This window comes from Nicotiana attenuata, chromosome 6 (genome assembly GCF_001879085.1).
Source record: "Nicotiana attenuata strain UT chromosome 6, NIATTr2, whole genome shotgun sequence".
NCBI classification, from domain to species: domain Eukaryota; kingdom Viridiplantae; phylum Streptophyta; class Magnoliopsida; order Solanales; family Solanaceae; genus Nicotiana; species Nicotiana attenuata.
In genome coordinates, this window is record NC_031994.1 from 75,552,271 (window position 1) to 75,576,893 (window position 24,623).

At 37.1% G+C, this 24,623-nt stretch overlaps 1 protein-coding gene across 2 annotated transcripts; it reads left to right on the forward strand.

The window, feature by feature from the left end:
* Positions 293-6,160, forward strand: LOC109227236 (probable transcription factor KAN2). 2 transcript variants are annotated; one of them, XM_019392313.1, is made up of 6 exons: positions 293-1,399; positions 1,680-1,756; positions 3,643-3,694; positions 3,843-4,008; positions 5,106-5,169; positions 5,669-6,160. In XM_019392313.1, exons 1-6 carry the CDS (start codon positions 655-657, stop codon positions 5,807-5,809), a joined length of 1,245 nt encoding a protein of 414 aa, XP_019247858.1. In that variant the 5' UTR covers positions 293-654; the 3' UTR covers positions 5,810-6,160. The 2 variants fall into 2 exon arrangements, with proteins under 2 accessions (XP_019247858.1, XP_019247859.1); XM_019392314.1 differs by having other exon boundaries at positions 5,109-5,169.

Genomic DNA, 24,623 nt, shown 5'->3' on the forward strand with positions numbered 1-24,623 from the left:
CTTACACTAAAATTTCCTTTTCTTTCCCAAAAGAAAGCTAGGGCTAAAGACAAAAAAGAAAGGAGTAAAAAGGTAGCAAAGCCCCAAAACTTCATTTACTTCCCTTTTTTCCTCATCTTTTCCTCTCTTTTCTCATCTTACCCCCACGTCCACAAAAGGAACAATCTCCTCACCTCCCCCCTCTGGCTACCCCCTACCTAGACCCCCCCCCCCCCCCCCCCACAAACCCCCAACTTTAGCCTCTCAAAGTGTCATTTTCTCACATATACTTCACACAAAAGAAACAACCATTCACTTCATATACCTTGTCATTTCTCCTCCACTCTCTCTCTCTCTCTCTCACTCAATCTCAAATCCTCCTTACAACTCTTACCTTCTTATTTTGATCATCAAACCCCATCTTAAGAAAACCTCAAATTTTCTCTTTCTCTTCTCTCTCCATCTCCTTTTTTAACCTGAAAATTTAGCTTCTCCCATATATTATCATCAATCTTTCTCAAACAAGGACCTTCTAGATATAGTCCTTTTCTTTAACCTACTTACAAACACAAGAACAAACTAAAAGACCTAGGGCCAACAAATAGAAGAAGTGAGAAAGGGAGACAAACTAATTGTGGCTAGCTGTTCTTGTAGTTTTCTTTTGATCAAGGATATATGGAGCTATTCCCAGCACAACCAGACTTATCTTTACAAATCAGCCCTCCAAACAGCAAACCATCATCAACTAATTGGAAGAGGAGTAGTAATAAAAGTACTACTGAAGATGAAAAGGATTTAATGTTCTGGAGAAGAGCTTTGGAATCAAGAAACTCCAATACCTCTTCACTCTCAAAACCTCATAATAATAATAATAATAATAATAATAATAATAATAATAATAATAATAATAATAATACTTCTCTATTTGAGCTTTCTTTATCCAATCCTAAACCTACTCCTGAATTTAAATCTGGCCCTTTTCATCACATCCAAAACACTCACAACAATTTCATCCACTCTTTACAGCAAAACCAAGGGCTTAACTCAGAACTTTGTTTTTTGAGACCTATAAGAGGAATTCCTGTATACCATCAAAACCCTCCTCCTCCTCCTCCTACTTCACACTACCCAATATTTGGTCAGCAAACTTTTGACAATACTAGTACTGCAGCTACATTACCTATACGTTCTTCTGGTTGTTGTATTAATAATAACAATAACAAAACAATGTCTAATTCCTCATCGTCAAGAATCCCTTTTCACACGTCCCAGCAATATCATCATCAAGCTGGGGTAATGCGATCAAGATTTTTGTCAAGATTTCCAGCTAAACGTACTATGAGAGCTCCGCGAATGCGGTGGACTAGCAGTCTTCATGCCAGATTTGTTCATGCTGTTGAGCTCTTGGGTGGCCACGAAAGTAAGACTTCTCTTCTTCTCTTATACATTCATTAATTGATTGCAGTGCTTGGTGCTGCTGCTTTCCTTTTCGTCTCTCATGAGCTGAGAGTGTATCGGAAACAACCTTTCTACCCTTTTTCAGACCCCCTGTGGGATTACACAGAGATTGCTGTTGTTATTGTATTAATTGATTGCAGTCAGATTTGGTGTTGGTTTAATTTAATGGGTTCAACGGAACGTATTGCCTTTATATATAAGATTAGTGATAACATGAACTTAATTAATGTTTTGAAATTTAGGAGCAACACCCAAGTCGGTTCTGGAGCTTATGGATGTGAAAGATCTCACTTTGGCACATGTTAAATCTCATTTACAGGTAAATTTCGTAGACCACTTAATTTTAGCATATATCTCTAAGGTTGTTTGGTTTTAAAATTTCAATGTGCGTTAAGAAGCTGTGGGGTGAAAATCTTTTGGAGTATTCGCAAAAGGCTATACTTTCATTAGACTTCGTAGAAAGAAGTCTATATTAACACCTACAGACATTTCAAATTCCAATGCCTTCTTTTACTAAAACTACAAATTTCTAGTATTTCACTAAGTCCTTAGAACTTCTTTTTTCAAACTAGTAGATCTGATGGTCCTGCAAGGCTATAATGCAGCTTTTTTGCGTTGGGGAATGAAACACTAATCCATTTAGGTTGTAGCAGTACGAGTTGTAGTAGAAGAACAGTAAAGAAACAAAGCAAAAGCGTCAGGGTTCAATAACAGAGGGGAGAGAAAGAGAAAGTCTTATTCATAATGATTCATCAATAATAATATCACGAGCTAAGGGAAAACCAGACAAATTAAAACCCCATAGATATGACGTGGGGATGGGGGTTGGTGGGGGTGGCGGGAGGGGTTTGCAGCTTTGAGCAGACAAGTTTAGACACTCTCATTGCTAATCCTGCTACTAGTATTTTGAACCACCAATAAATTACTGTTATTTTTCTATCTCTAATAAGGAAGTACAAACGCTATCATGTCTCAATGATATCCCATCTTTAGGGAATTTACACATTGCACTCTTCAATAACCATGTTTATATATGGGGTGTGTAAATATATTTTTCTATTATCACAACAAAAATTAGCGACGGATAAATTTTATAGCTCAATAAAAAAATCGGCCCCTAATCCTATTTAGCGACATATTAACAACAAATTATCAAGAAATCCTATTAGCCACGAGCGATTTTGCAATAAATCTTTTTTTATATATATAATTTATGCCTTGCGGAGGCGTGATCCTTCAGCGACAAAGTTCGTAGTTAATTTCACTTTTTGTTTGCAGTTTATGCATATGCTTGAAGTATGTATAACCATGAAGTATTGTGGCGGAATAGTTAAAATCTCTTTTATCTTTAATTAGAGTATCTTTTGTTAGCCTTGAAAATATATTTTATTCAATAGTGAGCATTTTATCCAATTTAGTGACTTCATCTGGCGTGAATCTAAATTAGTCGGTCCAGTGAATTTCAGACTGCAAGAAATATAAAGTGTGTACAAATTAATGGTTGTACATGCAAGTGTTTATGTATCAAAATGTGGTGCATGGACATGCATATTTACATACATGTATGCTCACTACATGGGGCACAAGCAAAAAGGTTGTCATCATTTAGCTGTAGGTACAACTTTTCTCTAAGAATTGTATCTATCGAGCTACCGTGTATACAGTACTAGGAAAGGTCTATTCCATTATCTCACTCTTTGCACTTTGCTTAATTTTCTATGTACACAATAGTATAGTGTACTCTATTACTCCCTCCGTTCTAATTTATGTAAACCTGTTTGACTAGGCACGTAGTTTAAGAAAAAATGAAAACTTTTGAAATTTGTAGTCCTAAACAAGTTAAAGAGGGGCCAGAGTATTTGTGTGGTTATAAAAGCTTCTCATTAAGGGTAGAATCGTAAGTTTAAGCTAAATTGTTTCCAAATTTAGAAAGGGGTCATTCTTTTTGGAACATACCAAAAAGGAAATAGGTTCACTGAAACAGAGGGAGTATGTATTTTTGTGCAACAGAACTTGAGTCTATACATACGTTATACTTACTGGTCGTATCACAGTATCGTTAATATGACCATATCGTTCTATTTTGAGTTGCAAAAAAGAATAAATTGTTTTTTCAATAAAAAATCTACTGTATGCCAACTACTGTTGTATAATGGTCATGGTTTACATTTTAATGCTACATTGCATCATTTGTCTATCTTGCAGATGTATCGGACGGTTAAAACTACCGATAGAGTAGCAGTTCCAGCTTCTTCAGGTTTATATATCCATCATAATATGATTAATTTGTTATTCCGAGGTCTTTTATAGAAAATAACCTAAGTAGTGTAATACCAATTCTTTTTTTTTGTTTGTTTTAAAGCATATTGAAATTGTTGTCACATTTTGTTCTCGGAATGTGTTAGGCCAATCGGAGGTATTCGATAATGGGTCTTCTGGGGATACTTCAGAGGATTTAATCCCTGACATTGAAAATTCAAGGAAGTCTGATTTATCTGACCAACAAGCCAAAAATAACAATATGCATCTCCAAGATAAAGATTACCATGGTCTTTGGAGCAACTCTTCAAGGTGCACATTTTATATCCTACTCATAAAGATTTTATGCTCTTTTTTCATTTATGATAAAATGATTGACGGTGTAAATAATCTTTTATATTATCGGTGTAACTTAACATGTTATAGAAAATTCTTGAACTTTAAAAGGAAAAGAATGAAGAGAAAATTTAGAACCCCACGTATCACGTGAAAACTCTTTGTACTCCTCCTAAAGGTAACAAATCAGACAAAAGTAGTGTCCACTAGGCCATAAAACTTGTTTATTAATTACTACTAGGCTGGGGAACCATATTAAGAGGAAGAAACAGTCAAAATGTGAGGTCTGAAACAAGATAAAAATTATACCACGCAATTGAAAACTTTTGTGTTGAATTCATAAAAAAGGTTTAAATCTTTAGTAGAATTAATATCATAGCCAGGACTTAGAGATGAGATTCTCATTCTAAGCCTAAGCCAGAGCATCTCAAAAAGTTGCATATGTATAAAAGATCAAAAAAAGAGAAGAGTAAGGAATAATAATATAGCTATGATCCATATGTCGAGAACCTCTTTTGGATGAAACTACGTGCGGTAAAGACGAAGAAAATGGGAAAAATTTCAAAGATTTTTGAAAATTTTAGAATAGGATTATATACCAAATGGCAAATCATTCTAGGAATGAGCATATCTTTTTCTTTTGGATTTCGTGGGCTCAGATAACTAAGGCTGTTTGAAAAAGGACCTACCTCTAAACTTAGTGTCAAAGTTAAATTCTATAGCTAGCTAGTAGTAAGAAAATGGCCCCATATGTTGAAAGCTTTGGTGCCAATTTAAAGGCAAATTAAAGGTCTAAGGCTATTTTTGAAATTTCTTTGAAGGTTGGTTTTGATTCTAGTAGTTAATGTGACTTTCACATGTGTAGAGTGTGGTGGCAAACTTTTATGAACTATACGCAAAAAGGGAATATCGTAAGTGAAGAAAGCAAGAAAAAAGAAAAAGATAAGAAGCTTTAAATAAGTCTGTAAAAAGATGGCTTTAATTTCATATTCCTCAGTTTGCTTTTTCTTCTTCTGCATGCATGGCTTCCACTGATGGAAAATATTCTTTTCAATTGCTATGTTTTTTTGTAGCAGAGAAAGTTGGCAGTTGCATGGAAAACTTGGAGACTATCCGGGCAACATTCCATCTCTTGAGGTACTATATGCAATATCTCTGAAAATTTAGTTGCTTATAAAGGAATTTTTAAGCTATCATATAACTGTCCATAATAAGTGGAACTATTTATTTAGAAATGTTAAATTATAATGATAGTGAATGTATATAAGTTAAATCCGTATAGCAATGCGGATAGACTTATGTTTTCATCATGGATTATAACATTAAGTAGTCAAAGTTGAATGAGATAGAAATGATTTCAAGCTTTTTACAAAAGATAAGGCAGCTCATATTCAAAAGACATAGGAAACTAAAGTCAAGAAATCCTTCCTAAAAAGTTGTATTTTTATTAATTTCCCTATAATGACTTAAGTAAGAATGGCTATAATCAAGAATGCAGTGCTATAATTATATTAGTTCTTATAATCCCCCTAGTCAATTTAATTTGTTCATCCTTTATTCAGATAGATTTACAATATGGTGTGTATACTTGTTGTTCTTCCTTACTAATTAATTCATTCTTTTGACCAAAAAAAAGAAATTACAGCATAAAGAGATGGAAGGAAAATGCTTAAGCTATGATAGAATATCAGGAGAGGTGAGCTCATCAAGCATAACAGAGACAAGTCCAAAAAAGAAGCCTAATCTGGAGTTTACTTTGGGAAGACCTTCACAGTAAAAAGAAATCTTCTCTGCTCATAAGTTAGTATGTACTACTCATTTTGAAATCATTATAATCTCTGACAAGGGAGCTTAGCTACTAGCTAGCTAGCTAGCTGGTTTAAAGAAAAAGTAAAGAGAATCAGGTATCCACAAAAACCAGAGAAAAGCAAAGGAAAAGAGAGCTAAAGAAAGACAAGGAGACAAGAAAGACAGGAAGAAGGAAAAGGAGAAGGGTGTGACCTCTGAATCAAACAATATGTTATTTTATTCCCTTTCTAGAGATAGAGAAGAATATGAAATCTCATTGATTTTGTGTATTATTAGACTAGTCATTAGAGGGAGATCAATGATAGAAGAGGCTTTTTTCCCTCTCTTTTTGTAACTAGTTTCTAGGAAGTGCTCTTTTACCCTGGTAATTTTTATGACGTTCTTAAAGAAATATATAAATATTTGGGATCACTCCCCATATATTTTGACAAAAATACTCATGATATTCACTATTTGCACCATATATATTACTTTCCCATGATTAGTACTCCCTCTGTACCAATTTATGTGTCGAAGCTTGAATTTCGAGCGTCAAACTTGTTTCACTGTGAATTAGGACATAGAATCTTTAAATTTTTTGAAACAAATTTATATATCTAAAAACTACATAGGCAAACCTATAGGTCCTTAGTAGCGTTGACAAAGAAGAAGGAACCGGTTAAAAGAAAGCGAATCTTTTCATTTTTCTTATAATTATGTAATAATATAAAATAGAAAGAAATTAAAAAGTATTATAAGTGTCACGATCCGGATTTCTCATTGTCGGAACCGTGATGGCGCCTAACTTTTCAGATGCTAGGCAAGCTAACAGTTAAAGATTTAATACGCTAACCCTTAACCAATTCAGTAAATAACACCAATTAGACCAAAACAGATTAAAGGAGTGTAGAATTTCATAATAAACCAAGTACTTATACACACTACCTAGAATCTGGTGTCACAATTCACGAACTTCTAAGAGTCACTAAAAATACTGGCTGAAAGAAAGTACATTGTTTTCGAATTAAAAAAATAGTAAACTGAAATAACTGGAAGGGGAGGATTGAAGGCAGCAGCTCAACTCGGGTCAACACGGTCCAATACCAAAATCTGCACAGAATGTGCAGATGTGCAGTATCAGTACAACCGACCTCATATACTGGTATGTGCCTAGCCTAACCTCGGCGAAGTAGTGATGAGTCTAGGACAAGACGCATACATAAACCTGTGCAGGTAAACAATATACTAGCATAATAACAACTAATAGAAGCTAAGCAGAAATTAACGGGAGGGGAAGCATGCTAAGGGGTTTGCAAGATAAAGAATCACAGCAATAGAGGAATTTAAACAGCTAGTACACCTTGAACCGGTAATGACAAGAAAACACAGCAAACGGAAAAGCACGGCATCACCCTTCATGTTTTTACTCTCAACCTCACCAGATAATCAATAATAGAAACGTACACGGCATCACCCTTCGTGCTTTATCACTCAACCTCACCATATAAATAATAGAAACGTGCACGGCATCACCCTTCATGCTTTATCATTCAACCTCACCATGTAAATAATAGAAACGTGCACGGCATTACCCTTCGTGCTTTACCATTCTACCTCACCAAAATAAGAGACAACAATAATAGGGAGATAGAAATGACAACAAGTCTTACTTCAACACTTAGTTCCACAATACCAATCTCAACTTTGAGTAAATGCTCAATCAATACCAAATTCAATAAAGCATGATAAGAAATTGCCCAACACATCGGATACCTAGTCTAAACATGAACAATATGATAAAAAAATACGACATCTACAAGAATAAAACTCACTCACATGCTATGACTCGACAACAACGTATAGGTACTCATCACCTCACTATATGTTGTACTCAACATCCAAACACATAACAAGAAAGAAAATAACACCTAATCCCTCAAGCTAAGGTTAGCCACGACACTTACCTCGCTCCCACGGCCAAACTCAAAGCTCAAACACCATTTTTCCCTTCACACAAGCCTCCGAACCAATAGAATCTAGAAAATTACCAGCCAAACAATTCAATTTAAGCCTTAGGAACTACCCACGATTGCAAGGAATTCAATTTACGCCATTTTTGAAAAAATCAACAAAAGTCAACACCCGGGCCCGCTTGGTCCGAACCCGAAATTCAGACCAAAACTCGATTATCCATTCACCCCCGAGCCCGGATATATACTTGGTTTTGGAATCCAACCTCAACTTGAGGTCTAAATCCCCAAATTTCGAAATCCCTAGTTTCTACCCTAAAATCCCCAATTCCACCATGAAAATCTTAAATTCTAGGTTGAAATCTTATAAAATGAAGTGAAAGATTGAAAGAAACGAGTTAAGAATCACTTACCTATGATTTGGGGAAGAAATGATCTTTGGAAAATCGCCTACAGGGTTTCTTGTTTTGAAAATTTGAGGAATAATTGAAAAATTCCATCTAAGTCCCTTTTATACAGCTGCAGATATCGCATTTGCGACCAGAGCTTCGCAATTGCGAGAAAGGTATCGCAAATGCGAACCTGTCGCATTTCTGCTTCTGTCGCAAATGCGAACATATTGTTCGCAAATGCGGAGCTTGGATCGCAATTGCGACCACCTTCTTCGCAAATGTAAAGCACCCCTTCCCCAGACCAACTTCGCAAATGCGAAGAATTATTCGCATTTGCGAACATAGGCTGGCCCAGCTTCTCTTCGCATTTGCAATAAGAAGCTCGCAAATGCGACATCAACAGTAGTCGCAAATGCGAAGCTTGACCTCGCATTTGCGAGGTCTGAGGCCTGCAACATAGCTAAAGAACACCAGTAATTTTTCTAAGTATCAAATTACTCCATAGCCTATCCGAAACTCACCCGAGCACTCGGGGCCCGAGCCCTCGGGGTTCCAAACCAAACATGCACACAAGTCTTAAAATATCATACGAACTTGCTCGCGCGATCACATCGCCAATAACACCTAGAACTACGACTTTAGCACCAAATCAAATGAAATTCTTAGGAACACTATGAAATTTTTATTTTTCTTAAAAGGACGTACGAATCACGTTAAATCAGTTCCGTTTCTCACCAAATTTTACAGATAAGGTACAAATATTATTTTGGACCTGTATCGGGCTCCGGAACCAAAATACGGGCCTGATACTAACAAGATCAAACATTAACCAAATTCTTAAAACCATTTGATTTTCAGTCTTACAATTTTCATCAAAAATTCATTTCTCGGACTAGGGACCTCGGAATACGATTCTGGGCATACGCCTAGGTCCCATATTTCGATACGGACCCACCGGCAATGTCATAACATGAGTCGGGGTCCGTTTACTCAAAATGTTTACCGCAGTCAACTAGATTAACTTTAAAGGTAAAAATTATTATTTTTCTCAAATTTCCACATAAAGACTTTCCGGAAACGCGCTTGGATTGTACACGCAAATCGAGCAGGAATAAAATGAGGTTTTGAAAGCCTCGGAACACGGAATCGAGTTCTAAAACATAAGATGACATTTTGCGTCATCACAATAAGTCACAATAGTTAATAATTTAAAATATCAAAAAGAAGTAAAAAAATTGTAATTAAAGAAAACTCGTTTGACTCTCAAAATCCGAACTCCGCCAAAATAAATTGGAACGGATGGAATAATAATTTTGAGGTACAATTTGTATTAATTATTTATGATTAAGTGATACTTTACGAAAAAGTCAGATCATGTATGTATTATGTTAGTGTAAATACAAGTAAGTAATAGATTTTTCCATTTATTCCTAACCAATGTCACATGCTTTACACTATCACAACAAAGGAAAAAGTAGGAAAAAGGGAAGGAAAAGATAAGAGGAATTTACTGGTAAAGGAGCTGAAAAATGTATGACTTAAGAAATGAAAAATAACAAAAAGAAAAGGACAAGATGAAAAGAAGAAAAGGATGTTACCATATTCCCTTTTTATGCTCATTATGTGAATAACTTTTCCTTTATCACTATCTTGCAACTATAGGTACTTCATTCAAAATTCTTTACTAGTCCCAATATTCTCCTCACCTTCCTATCAGCGGCCCCCCATCCAAAAGATAAAAAAGAACAAAGGAACTGACAATACCTATGGTAAAGAATATATGAGTTTGCTTTTGGAGATAATTTAATTGATTCTAAAGGGGGGAAATTATAGAAAACTATAGGTTAAAATTAAAACTCTAACTTCTCATTAACTGATATAATTAAGTAATTAAATCCTCTACAATTATATCTTGAATACGCCTTTTTACATGAGGGCTTGATTTTTCTTATGAGTTAAGCACGTGATTTTTTTTAATAATGAGTGCTGGTGAAACTCAATTGTAGGCAGTGGCGAAGATAAATTTCCTCAAGAGTCTTTAAACTTAAAAGAAATAAAAAAAATTCTGACAAAGGGTGTTCAATATATTTAATGTACCTCTAAAATTCGATATTTTATCTATATGCACAGTATAATTTTCAGCCAAAGGGTGGTCAATCGACCACCCTTACAAAAGTGTAGTTTCGCCTCTGATTGTAGGACATATGCTTTTTCTAATATTATATTAAAATATGTGACATTTCATCTTAAACTTATTCGGTTAGAAAGAGCAAACTTTTAAAGACTTAATTATATCTTTAATAGATTGGATGCTAAAAATTTCAACTTGAAGGGAGTTCCTAACATATATAATTTTTTAGAAGCGACAATCTAAGGGGTCGTTTGGTATGAGGTATAAGAAGATATAGTGCTGGTATAAAAATTTAATACCATCTTAATACTTTGTTTGGTTAGCAAACCTGGTATAAGTTATCTCGGGATTAAAATTAGTACCGAGATAACTTATACCTTGTAGAGGGTGGGGTAATTAGAAATTATGCAATTGTCATTTTTAATGCAACATACCAAACATTGGATAAAAAACAATACCAGAATAATTAATCCCAGCATAACTTATCGCGGCACAAGCCGTATTCAGACCAAACGACCCCTAAGCAGTGAACTAAAACCTCCAAATCATACTAGCTAGGTCTCCTAGTACAACATACTAATTGCAACCGTTCAAACCAAGAGTCGATGGAGATAGGTTCTCGAACTTGTCTTTCTTTTAGGTCAACATTGTTTAGGCAAAAACGTAAACTTGTGAAAATATGATATTGGACCGCCTGCTGTCAAGACTTAGCCATTAATTGATAGACAAGCTGTAAATTTTCCTTGATTTATTCTTAAACTAATAGACAAAAGATAAAGTTGGCAGAAACTGATGTGGGGTTTTACATAGAGAATTGTTTTTGTTACCGATGGGTTTAGGGTCACTACCATTGTGAGTGTCAAAATAGCATGGGCTAGCCAGTTTTAGGACCGTTAATTAAAAAATAACTATTATTTATAAAGTTATTGAAAAATAGCCATTATTTAATGCGGAGATAAAATCTGGACAAAGCTACCTTAGTTGAAATACGAAAAATTCCAGCATAATATGTTGGATTATGAAGCTCATATGCATAAACTTCCAGCATATTATATTGGAACTTCAACACAATATGAAATACCATCATATTAATTATGCTAGAATCTCATATGTAAATAAATTCGAGCTCCAACGTATTATGCTGGAATTTTTCGAATTTTAATAATATTTTTGTTCATATTTTTGTTTTTACATGAAAAAGTGATTAAATTTTAATTACTTTTAAAATTGTGGCTAATTCTCAATTAGCAGTTGTGAATCAGGTTGTTTCTTATTTTTTTTCCACTGTGAGTCTATAGAAGTGTAAGTAGAAAAATATAAAGAATAACAAAAATATCAGCAACAACAACATAATTAAAAATGATTAACTATTTACTCTACACATATATACGTACTTAATAAGGGTTTATTGACCATATTTAGAAAAGTTAGCAAATTTCATTAACGAAGTGACGACCTATGTTTAAAAGTGACGATCATATCTAGTTACTTATACTTGACACGAAAGTCTAAAAAATTATGATAATTCTATTCATTTTGGATTATTCTCCAAGTTTTATTGTTGATGGTAGGCTAGAATCCGATGTTTTAGTCTTAGTTTGTACTCTTATTACTGTATTTTACTTGTGTTTGAGCTTAAATGATAGTGAATTACACTTATTGTGTGTTTTATGCCTTGCAGGAAGTCATTCCGAGTTAAAAAGATAATCGGGAACTAAATCGAACAAGTTGGAGCTTTAAAGTCTCAGTAAAAGTCCAAGAAATTAAACCAGGATCACGTTCAGGGGACGAGAGATAAGTCTGGATATCAAAACACGACGAAAAAGAGTTACTCTGTAAAAAAAACCACAGCCACGCTGCATGGGGCGCCGCTGGGCGCGGCGTGACTGTGCAAGGTGGCCAACTCTATCATAAATCAGCCTCAGTAAAAGTCCACTGGCACGCTGCATGGGGCGGCGCCCCTTGTGCCATGCCAGTGCGTTTTTATCAGAGTACTGTCCTACTTCGGCTAGGAAAGGATAGTTTTGTCCAGGCCCGTTCCTACATGGTATAAATGCAATAAAAATACGATTTTCAAGAGGACTTTTGACCTTGGAAGCTTTGGGATAGCATTGGAGGCTACAAGACATATGATTTCATCATCTTTCCATCAATTCAACACGGGAGTTTGGATTGTAACGTTAGATTGATGTTTGTGATGACTTCCATCAATTATATTTGTGATGACTTCTTCCATGATTATGGAGTAGTTTCCCTTGGGGTTTGACAGATATGGTATTTTGATAAATATTTGTGGATTTTAACTCTCGTTCTTTGTTTGAATTTATTTATGGAGCTTAGAATTGTTGCAACTTTATTCACCGGTCTATTTAATCGAAAGAGGAATATTTTGGTGATTATCCTTGCATTATTTTGTTTGATTTAATTCATTGATTCTCTTAAGTAATTGAAAGAGCTTGTTGAATTGTTGATTAAATCAAGTTAGGAGAATATTCGAGAGACGTTTTCCTAAAGACTAATCCATTAACGCATGCTTGCATACTTTCAATGCTTATATTAGTTCACCTTGTAGAGTTAACATCAAAACGAGAGAGGAGTCTTGACTGCTCATTTGAACTAATCATCGAGTGAATTCGTGAGAACCATTAAAATATTAGAGTGAATTAAACTAGAATTAAATCCCAAATAGCTATCTTGCACCTATCCTCTCAAACCATTATTCCTCACATTGATAAGAAACCAACTCTGCTAATCTCTAGTTCTTTGTAGTCAATTGTCAATTGCTTTACTTTAGTAGTTAATTGTAGTTCGTAATCAATCAAAATCAAGTTTTAATCATCCTGAATAGCAGTTAAACCAGAAATTACTAGAGCATTGTTTAAATCCAGTCCCTATGGAGATGATGTCATGACCCAAAATCCAACTAGTCGTGATGACACCTAACCTAACCCGCTACGTAAGCCAATTAACAACTATCCAATTCCAACAAAATCTAATAAGACAAATAAGTAAAAGAAAATATCTGAATCTTATACATTTCCCAAGGACTGATAGTACAAATTATGAGCTTCTAAGATTAGAATTTACAAAGCTGGTATGAAATAAATACTTCATCTGCTCGAAATGTACATACACAGATTTTTTTGAATCTAAGGCTACCATGAACAGAAGGCAACTACAACCGGAATGCAGGCACATCTTCAATTCCAGCTCCCGTCGATCACAGCAACATCAGCATCCAACATTTGCACGTAAGGTGCATAAGTATAGTATGAGTACAACCGACTCCATGTACTCAATAAGTAACAAACCTAACCTTAGGTTGAAAGTAGTGACGAGCTGCAACATAGGTCGGAATTCGACACCAATAACCAACAACAGTTTATAGCACATAATGAAAGTAATAAAAGAAGTAACTCAGAGATAAAATGCTCATCTCGTTCACAGTTCCAGAAAATAGGTCTGCTTTTCAAGTAAATCAGTGAAAATCTAAATCTTTTACTGAATCGCCAAAAATATGAGTAAGTTTAAAAACTGTAATTTTTCCCAAAAAGCTTTCAATAGGTAAATATTTCATTTTCAAATGGCATGAGGAAAATACATCTATATGCCTATATGTGTGAGAAGTCATGAATGACGTGATACCGTACATCATGAGAAAAATACATCTTTATGCATGTATGTCATGTATGCATGTCAATACAATGTATCTCAGAGATGAACTCATGTACTCACACTCTCAGAGTACTCAATCTCACTGTCTCACACTTTCCACTTATCACACTCAGTCACTCAGTATTATATATGGCGAATCCAGCCTAGGGAAGATCCGTCTCGAATATATACATAGCAACTGCTAGTAAGTCACTCAGTACTGTATAAGGCCAATCCAGCCCAGGAAGATCCATCCCAAAATATAAATTCTTCGGGCAAGATCCATGCCCAGGGAAGATCCATCCCTCAGTATAAATCAACCGCGCTCACTGGGGGTGTGTGCAGACTCCGGAGGGGCTCCTTTAGCCCAAACACTATATCAAGTCAATCATGGCATAAATCAATGATACCAGCTGCGGCGTGCAACCTGATCCCATAAATATATATAGCGATAAGGCTCGTTGCGGTGTGCAACCCGATCTACATATATACATATATCACTCACAACACAGACCCTCGGCCTCACTCAGTCATCAATCTCTCCAGCATCTCGGGCTCACAATGCCATGAAACTAGCCCAAAAGATATGATATATGAATAAATAGCAACAGAGACTGAGATATGATGTGAAATGAATGAACATGACTGAGTATGGAATTGCAATTTAAATAAATAATTCAACAGCAATATGACCTTGGTGGGCCCCAACAGTATAAGCATGTAGCCTAGACATGGTTTCTAACATGGATCACAGCTCAATAGCTATAGTACGTTGAGATTTCATGGTTACAGATAAGATCGGGTAACTACACAGTACCACAGGAATAACGAAGTCACAATTCACACGGTGCACACCCACACGCCCGTCACCTAGCATGTTCTTCAGCTCAACACCAAACACATAACACATAATTAAGGGTTTCATAACCTCAGCACCAACTTTAGATGTGTTACTTACCTCAAACAAGCCAAATCCAAATACCGAGCAAACCAGACGATGCTCCAAAATTCCATCACGCGCGTACCGACCTCCGAACGGCTCGAAACTAGCCAAAAAAACTCAAATAAATCAAATAATGCCAAAGGAAACAAACCCAATCGATAAAGGTTAAATCTTTAATCAAAATCCCAAAATCGGCCAAAACGTCCAACCCGGACCCGCACCTCGGAACTCGACAAAACTCCAAAAATCCAACAACCCATTTAATTACGAGTCCAACCATAATAGTTTCACTCAAATTCGACTCCAAATCAATGTTCAAAACCCGAGAATTCGCTCTATAAAACTTTAGTCAAAAACCGTCAATTTTCTCTTTAAAATTCATCAAACAATTGGCAAAATGAAGATAGATTCATGAACTAAAATCAAAACCAAGTGTAGAACACTTACCCCAATCCTTGTAATAAAAGTTGCTTCAAAAGTTTCCTCAATCCGAGTCCCACATCTCAAAATATGATAAAAGAACCAAAACCTCAATTTTATAGCTTCTGCCCAGCAGTTTCCGCTTTTGCGGACAAATGAGCCGCTTCTGTGGAGTTACACTAAGCACAGACCCTCAAAACCGCGGAACCACATTCTGCTTCTGCGATATCGCAGGTGCGAGTCTTGTTCCGCCCCTAGGCCAAATACCGCTTCTGCGCCACAGGCCGTCGCTTCTGCGAGGCCGCAGATGCGCCCCAAGCTACGCATCTGCAATGACTCAAAAATTCGAACCATTCCACAGGTGCGATCACTTTTCCGCTTCAGCGACCACCGCACCTGCGCAAACTAACCGCAGGTGCGCAACACCAGAACCAACACTTCTTCAGTAATGCAACATGAGACAAAAATGATCTGAATCGCGTCTAAAACTCACCCCGGCCCCTCGGGACCCCGTTCGAATACACCTAAAAAGTTCCATAACATAACACGGACCTACTCGAGGCCTCAAATCACACATAACAACATCAAAACGACAAATTATACCTCAAATCAAACTTAAATGAACTTGAACTTTCAACTTCCAAAACTCGCGCTGAAACATTTAAAATCAACTCGGAATAAACTCAAATTTTGTACACAAGTTCCAAATTCCATATCGAAGCTATTCCAATTCCCGAAACCCCAATCCGAATCCGATATCCTCAAAGTCAATTCTAGGTCAAACTTATGAACTTTCCAAACCTTCAAATTTTACAGTTTTCGCCAATTTATACCGAAACCTTCTAGAAACATCCAAATACAAATTCGGGCGTACACCCGAGTTCAAAATCACCATCTAGACCTAACGGAACCATCAAAACTCCAATCAGAGGTCAAATGCTAAAAAGTCAAACTTGGTCAACTCTTCCAACTTTAAGGCTTCAATCATGAAATTCATTCCTCCAGATCAATTCTGAATATTCTGAAAATCAAAACCTACGATTCACACAAGTCATAATACATCATACGGTGCTACTCATGCCCGTAAACTACCGAGCGAAGTGCAAATGCTCAAAACGATCGGTCGGATCGTTACATCCTCCCCCACTTAAGCATATATTTGTCCTCGAACGTGCCCAGAGTTGTCCTTACGCCTTCAGATCACCGTGTAACCTTACCATGCACATACCCAAGGGTTGTCCCACGTCACCCTATTCCATATAGGCCCGACAGCACAACATATTGAAGATCATTACTTCAATCTTAGCTCGTAAACCACTGAATATAATTTCCAACATCTGGAGTTTCCTACAAGACCCGAACCTCGCAATCTACACACTGTATAAGTTTGAACAAGTTGCATCGAGCCACAACCAAAATCCAAGATGATGTTTTATACTTCAATACCAAACAAGAGGGGGAGTTATTTGTATGGTGGCCAATTTTTTGCTTAACCTGATTATGGAAGGACCTGGTTCTTCTAAGTGTTCCTTAACCTACTATTGCGGAAATAGTAAATGCGGAAAGTAAAGGACACAAGTCTTTTATGTGGAAAACACCTGGCTCAAAAGGTGAAAAAACCACGGCCTACTTCCCAGTAGGATTTTCCCAAACTCTTCTCTAAATCACTGAGCCAAAAACTACATTTACTAAAACTTTGTTGTAAACCCATGACTAACTCTAATCTCGTTATGGCAAACAGCATCTAACTGTTGCGATAACTTCAAGTTAACTCTAACTTGAAAACTCTGAGTACCTATTACAATTGCCTCTAGATAAAGCTGAAAGGTACAATATGAAAACACCTACTACAAATGAACTAGAATAAAAGACAGACACTTGGAACTGGTTCTTCTATCCGGTTCATGTAGCTTCAGGTTCACACACTTGAATCACACACGAACTATTTGCAAAATTGCCTTGCTATTTTGCTCTCAATTCACGTTTAACTTCTGCTTATGTGCGTACCTGTAAAATAAGAACATTCTTCCATATATAGAGTTAGTAGATGAACAAATAATTAGAGTTCTAATGCTACTCTTCCTTGGTGGAAGAGTTCTAATTAATCTCAACTACTAAATCCTTCCTTATCTTGGATAATGTTCTCTTTGAGTAAGGAGTCCTTTTCCTTATCATTTATGCAATCTTTTCGATCAGGGAATATCCATTATGCCAGAATACGTTTATCCCTTGCATGTGCATCTCACGTGCCTTAAGTCTGCCTGTATATGTCTACCAGTGATGGACCTGGTTCATTTCTGAGTTCCTTTGTCATTCTTCAAAACTATCCTTTTCCTTGGGCCAACAAATTCCCCCTTTTTGATAATAACAAAGTTTGTGCTTCCATAAGCTTAGGCCTGTTTCAACTCAGCTCAACACCAACACTCTGTTAGAAATAATTTTCACTTATCATCAAGGACCAACTTCATTAGATTGTAAACATCACTTTTCAGAATATAAAGCACAACTTCTTTTATTGCCAGAATGCGTTTATCCCCTGCATGTGCATCTCACGTGCCTTGAGTCTGTCTGTCTGTGTCTACCAGTGATGGACCTGGTTCATTTCTGAGTTCCTTTGTCATTCTTCAAAACTATCATTTACCTTGGGCCAACAAATTTCCCCCTTTTTCATGATGACAAACTCTGTGCTTCCATAAGCTTAGGCCTGTTACAACTCAGCTCAACACCAACACTCTGTTAGAAATAATTTTCACTTATCATCAAGGACCAGGTTCATTAGGTTATAAACATCACTTTTCAGAGTATAAAGCACAACTTCTTTTCCCCCTTTTGGCATCATCGAAAAGTTGCATAAAAAATGTGTGTTTCCTAGATGTTAAAAATTACTCATGGCCACTGGGGCAACTACAAATGCATTCATGGAATAATCATCAACAATCAACTACTAATTCAAAATATCAAGGAAATATAGCGGTCAATAAGAGCAAAAGCAGCAAACTTCATTGATAGAGAATATGATTCTGCCACAATCCACATAAAGAAATAAAAACATTTAAAACATGAGCAACAAAAAGAAACATCCCGAATCTGGGTCACTGAAAGGTTTAGGCAAGGACTAGAAATTAAGGCTTGGAAGAACTGGGGGCTTGGGTTTTGGCTTGGAGAAGATGAAGCATGTCTTGAAGAATTCCATCCTTCTTCTCCCTCTCCTTTGTGAGCTCAGTTGTAAGAGCATCTCGCTCAGATTCTACCTCAGCCAAACGAGTCTTCAGCCTTGCTATTTCAGCATTCTTTGCCCCACTCTCCTGCACTAAGGCTCTGACCTTGTTGTTGACATGTGTCCTTTTAGATGAACCAGGTTCATTGGGAACGGTAGTGATCTCATAATCACAAACAAGAAGAGTATTGATTCCAAATTGGTCTTTTCTTATGGCCATCTCACATTTCTTCAGTGACACCTTACAATGAGCAAGAACAGTAGTGAGAATGAAGCCATAAGGAATGGCATGGGCCTTGGAGCCATTGATAACCCGATCTAGAAGCTAGACTATAAACCCAGGCTAGTTGATTTGTCGCCCACTATCCAGACATTCCATCAAAACCAAGTCCATGTAGTTGGCAATGTGCCTTCTTTCCTGCCTTGGCAGCACACACTTGTTCACGAATTGAACCAACACCTTGTGGGGTGGCTTTATCTCACTCTTATAAACAACCTTTGGATCACTTACTTCTTGATTATCAAAGAATTTCCTAGTGATGGCTAGGGTAGTAGGAAGAGAATCCAGACTTGGCCATTTCTCCCTTGTATAATCATCATATCCTTCAGAGGGTATACCAAGGATTTCACCAAGCTCTTTTGCATCAAAGGAAATTTGAACCCCTTTCACCAGGCTGGTGACTCTTCCATCCTTTACCTCAGCATTTTGCAATGAATTCAACAACCTCATTTCTGGCCAGTCTTCCTTCTAACTGAAGGGCCATGTCCTTCCACCCCTGTACCTCTAGCTTTTCAAGCAGTAGAATCATCCGTTCTTCCTCCAAGTCCTTCAAGAGTCTGCCCTTCAAGAGAGTTCGTTTGCCAAACTTGGCCAGCTTGTCCTTTTCATTTTCAGACTCATCCTCCTCTTCACCACTCCATTCTTCTTCTTCAGTAATTTTCACTTGCTTGGCTTTCACCGCTGACCTGGTCCGTTTAGCCAAGGTAGAGGGTTCAACAAACTTAGATACAGATGAAGACTTCTTTGAGGAAGTCTTGGCTTTCTATGGCTCAAGGGTCTGAACCTCCACCTTAATAGTTTCCTATTTACCTTGATGAACCTGGTTAATCACATCCACTTTTTCTTTCCCCTTTTCCATTCTTTTCTTCTTATTCTCCTCTAAAGCTCTTTGCAACTCCTCCTCACTTTGCTTTAACTTGCTCCTTGTAGTTCTTCCTCTTGGGAGAGGAATTTCAGAAGTTTCAGAAAGAGCTGCCTTCCTTTTCTTATTTGCTCTAGTTATGCCAGGGGTCGTTGCTTTAGGGGTTCTTGTCTTTTTGGGTTTGTAACTGTCACCTATCTTTTTCAATAGATCAGCCAGTGTTTCCTCAACAAATGAACCAGGTTCATCTGCTTGATTTCCAAGATTTACTAGCCCTTCAACGGCTTCTCCCAATCCACTTCCCCCTGCGTTCATGCTACTTTCTTCCACCTTGTCTGGCTCAGCTTCACAGATAGTCTTTCTAAAGAAACAACCACTTCTTTCCCTACTCCCCTCTCATCACTTCACACACCCTCACTCACCTTTTCTTTTTCCCTTTTATTTTTACCTCCTCTCCTTCTTGACTCAAACGTTTCCACATCCACCATAGACCCAACCAATATAAATCAATTTTCCAAATTTTCTACCAAATCAGAGATAACCTCAGTAGAAGGATTTTGCACAGATGTTACCTGCTCAGAATCGGAAGACCCAGTTCCTTCCCCCTCAGTTGCCGACTTGAAATATTCATCAAAATTTTGGGAGTCTTAGGCTTGACTAGCCTGTAACTGTGTGTTTAATTTCCTTGAAACCGCACCTGTAGCAAGGCTTTTTCGAGCAAGCATTTTTACTCGCCTTCTCCTAGGTTGAGGGGTAGTACTAGGTTGAGGAGTAGTGGAGGAATCGGAGGGGGTAGGTGTACCAGGGTTATCTTGAGGGTTAGTCATTTCTCTTGATTCTATGAGGAAGAAGATGGGTGGGATGAATTTTTGGAAGAAAAGAGAAGAGAGAATTTTTGACGATTTTTGGGAATTATGAGAGAGTAGCAAGGATGATGGTGAGGAATTTAAAGGAGGAAGTCTGATCATCCTGAAATTTCGGTTTGAATAGTCAGTTAGGCTCCCTAGAATCTAGGTATTTTAATACGGTGAGGATTCTTGTTGAAACGGAACTGGTTCAAACTTAATTGGATAGGCTTTTGAAGATTTTGGACTTGGGTAGGACTCTGCTCATGATTTAAATATTAGTATTTCAAATTGTATAGAGTGTAGAAAACATACCTCGCTATTCAGATGAACCAACACTGATGAACCAGGTTCTTCACTGAGAATCCTCATGATCATGTCTCAATTTGCCAAAATAGAAAAAATTTTGTTAGAGACCAGTGAGTCATATTAACACATGGCACAAGAGTATATTGTTTATAGTATGAGACTGAGCAAAGATTAATCTAGTTATTTACACACGTTCCAGATTTTCTAACCAATTTTTTTTAATTTTCATTTCCCCCCCCCCCCCCCATTTTTTCAAATTGTGCATTCTGAACTGGTTCCATTAGGTGATCTTAATCATCCCTAATTCTAACTTGTTCCTTTCAAAGTGCTCTCTACTTAGTGTTTTGGTAAAGATGTCAGCAATATGCTTTTTAGTAGCACAAAACTCTACAGTGATCAAGCCTTTCTCATAGTTGTCCCTCAAAAAATGGTGTCTAACATCTATGTGCTTAGTTCTTTTATGATGAACCAGGTTCTTTTTTATACTAATGGCACTAGTGTTATCACAAAAAGTAGGGATGCAACCAACATCAATTCCAAAATCCATCAATTGTTGTTTGATCCACAGCAATTGAGCACAACATGAAGCATCAGCAACATACTTAGCTTCAGCAGTAGATAAGGTCACTGAGTTTTGCTTTTTAGTAGCCCATGACACAAGACATGAACCAAGAAAGTGTGCCATACCTGAGGTGCTCTTCCTGTCTACAAAGAAACCTGCATAATCAGCGTCAGCATATCCCACTAGGTTAAAATTACTACCTTTTAGATACCAAAGGCAAAGGTCATTGGTGCCTTTCAAGTATCTCAATATTCTCTTGACAGCAGTCAAGTGGGATTCCTTTGGATTTGCTTGAAATCGAGCACAAATCCCTACACTGAAAATAATGTCACGTCCACAAAAGTGAACCAATTATTCCCCTATACAACTTCTGATCAACGGATGAACCAGGTTCATCTATATCCAATTTTGTGGTTGTTGCAATAAGAGTATCAATTTCCTTTGATTCTTCCATTTTAAACTTTTTAAGCAACTCTTTTACATATTTCTGTTGATGGATCATAGTTCCATGTGAGTTTTGTTTAATTTGTAAGCCTAAAAAGAAATTAAGCTCACCCATAATAGTCATTTCAAATTCACTCCCCATTAGTTTAGCAAATTCCTTACTTAGTTTTTCAGTAGTTGCTCCAAAAATTATGTCATCAACATATATCTGTACTACTAGAAGATCTTTACCTTTTTCCTTCAAGAATAGAGTGTTATCAATTTTACCTCTCTTGTAACCATGTTCAAGCAGAAATTTTGATAATCTTTCATACCATGCTCTAGAAGCCTGCTTGAGTCCATAGAGTGCCTTGTCAAGTCTGTATACATGATCAGGACACTCCTTGCTTTCAAACCCTGGAGGTTGCTTGACAAACACTTCTTCCTTTAAATAGCCATTGAGGAAGGAACTCTTGACGTCCATCTAATGAAGAGTAAATTCCATGTAAGCAGCAAAGGCTATGAGGAGTCTTATTGCTTCCAACCTTGCAACTGGAGCAAAGGTCTCATCATAGTCTATGCCTCCTCTTGGCTATATCCTTGAACCATCAATCTCGCCTTGTTCCTTGTAACCGTTCCATCTTCATCATGTTTGTTTCTGAAGACCCATTTTGTGCCAATTACTAATCAGACCTTGGGTCTTGGAACCAGATGCCAAACTTGACTCATTTCAAACTAGTTGAGTTCATCTTGCATTGCATTTACCCAGTCTGCATCCTACAAAGCCTCAGAATCATTTTTAGGTTCAATAAGAGATAAGAAAATATCAAAAGCACAAAGATTATTTAATAAAGATCTAGTTTTAATTCCAAAGATTCTTGATATTTCTCCAATTTTTGTTGCTGAGGAACATGCTCATGGACATGTTCCATTGAGGTATTAGATTCAGTTCCTCTTTGTTCAGTTCCCCCTATCAGGTTCCCCTGGATAGAAGAACCTGTTCCATCACCTGTTCCTTCTTCTGGTGCAGCTTCAACCTAGGCTGTGATTTCATTTAAACTTCTTACCAGCCCAATAGCTTCATCTTCATGCTCCTGCTCTCAAAAAGTTAGTTTCATTAAAAACCACATGTACACTTTCTTCTACACACATAGTTCTTTGGTTGTACACTTTATAAGCTTTGGTATGTGAAGAATATCCTAAGAATACTCCATCACTTCTGGGATCAAACTTACCCAGGGAGTCTTTTCCATTATTGTGGACAAAGAACTTGCATCCAAATGCCCTAAGATGGGATATATTTGGTTTTCTCCCTTTAAGTAACTCATAGGGAGTCTTCTCTACAAGAGGTCTAGTGATGCACCTAATGATGATGTAGCATGCAGTATTTACAGCTTCTGCCCAGAAGTTATGGGGCAGCTTACTAGAAAGAAGCATAGTCCTAGCCATATCTTCAAGTGTCTTATTCTTTCTTTTAACTACTCTATTTTGTTGTGGAGTCCTAGGAGTAGAAAAATTATGATATATGCCATGCACATCACAAAATTTAGAAAACTTAGCATTTTCAAATTCAGTTCCATGATCAGACCTAATTGATGCAAGTTGATTACCTAGTTGTTTCTGAGTTTTTCTAACAAAAGAAGTAAACATGTCAAATGCTTCATCTTTAGATGTTAAAAATAATGTCCAAGTAAACTTAGAGTAATCATCAACAAGCACCATCACATATCTTTTACCACCTCTGCTTAAAGTTCTCATTGGACCACAGAGATCCATATGGACCAGTTCCATCGATCTGGTCGTGCTTACCACTTTCTTGCATTTAAAAGAGGATGTTACCTGCTTCCCCCTTGCACAAGCCTCACAAACTTTGTCTTCCTTAACTTGATGTTTGGCAGCCCTATCACCAGGTCCTTGGAGACTAATTTGTTGAGTTGACTCAGACTTGCATGTCTAAGTCTCTTGTGCCAAAGGAGGGGATCATTGTCCAGCACACTTAAGCAAGTGAGTTCTTTTTCTGAAAGTGTGGACAGATCTACAATGTATGTATTGTTTACTCTTTTTTCCTGCAAAACAATCTTGTCAGTGGTAAGATTTATCACAAAACATTTGGTAGAGGTGAATGCTACCAAGTTACCTCTGTCACACAGTTGTGATACACTGATTAGGTTGTATTTCAAGCCATCTATCAAGTATACATTCTCAATGGAGTGTGAGTCTGTATTACCTACCTTTCCAACACTAACGATCTCACCTTTGTTACCATTTCCAAAGGAGACATTACCTCTTTTGAGGTCCTCAAGTGAAAGGAACTGGTTCTTGCTTCCTGTCATATGCTTTGAGCAGCCACTATCCATGTACCATATTTGGCTACTCCCATTCACTTGGACCTACAAAGGGAAATCAGGGGTTAGTCTTAGGAACCCAAACTAGTTTGGGTCCCTTTCTATAGGCAAAAGGGTGAATTAAATTCTTTTTAGCCCATCTTGGTAACCTGTTTTTCCCTTGAACAAATGTTTTGTTCTTTTGACTTGCCTTTTCTTTTGCACTACATTCACTTTTGTAGTGACCAGTCTTACCACAGTGTGTGCAGATTTTGTTCTCAGGAAGTGTGATGTACTTGCTTTTGGGATCCCATTTAGGTGCAGGGGTCCCGTAGCCAAGTTCTCTCTTATTGCTACTATGGTGTTCTTGTAGCCATGAAAGTGCATCAGAGGACCTATTCCATTTACAGGTTATGTCTAGCTCGTGCTTAACCTTGCTTATATCCTACTTTAGGACTCTTATCTGCTCAT

Excerpts from the sequence above, each read along its gene's own strand:
- LOC109227236 (XM_019392313.1), top strand. The coding sequence starts at position 655 with ATGGAGCTATTCCCAGCACAACCAGACTTATCTTTACAAATCAGCCCT. Across the intron at positions 1,757-3,642 it reads ATGTTAAATCTCATTTACAG|ATGTATCGGACGGTTAAAAC; the intron begins GTAAATTTCGTA and ends TCTATCTTGCAG. Across the intron at positions 4,009-5,105 it reads CTTTGGAGCAACTCTTCAAG|CAGAGAAAGTTGGCAGTTGC; the intron begins GTGCACATTTTA and ends GTTTTTTTGTAG.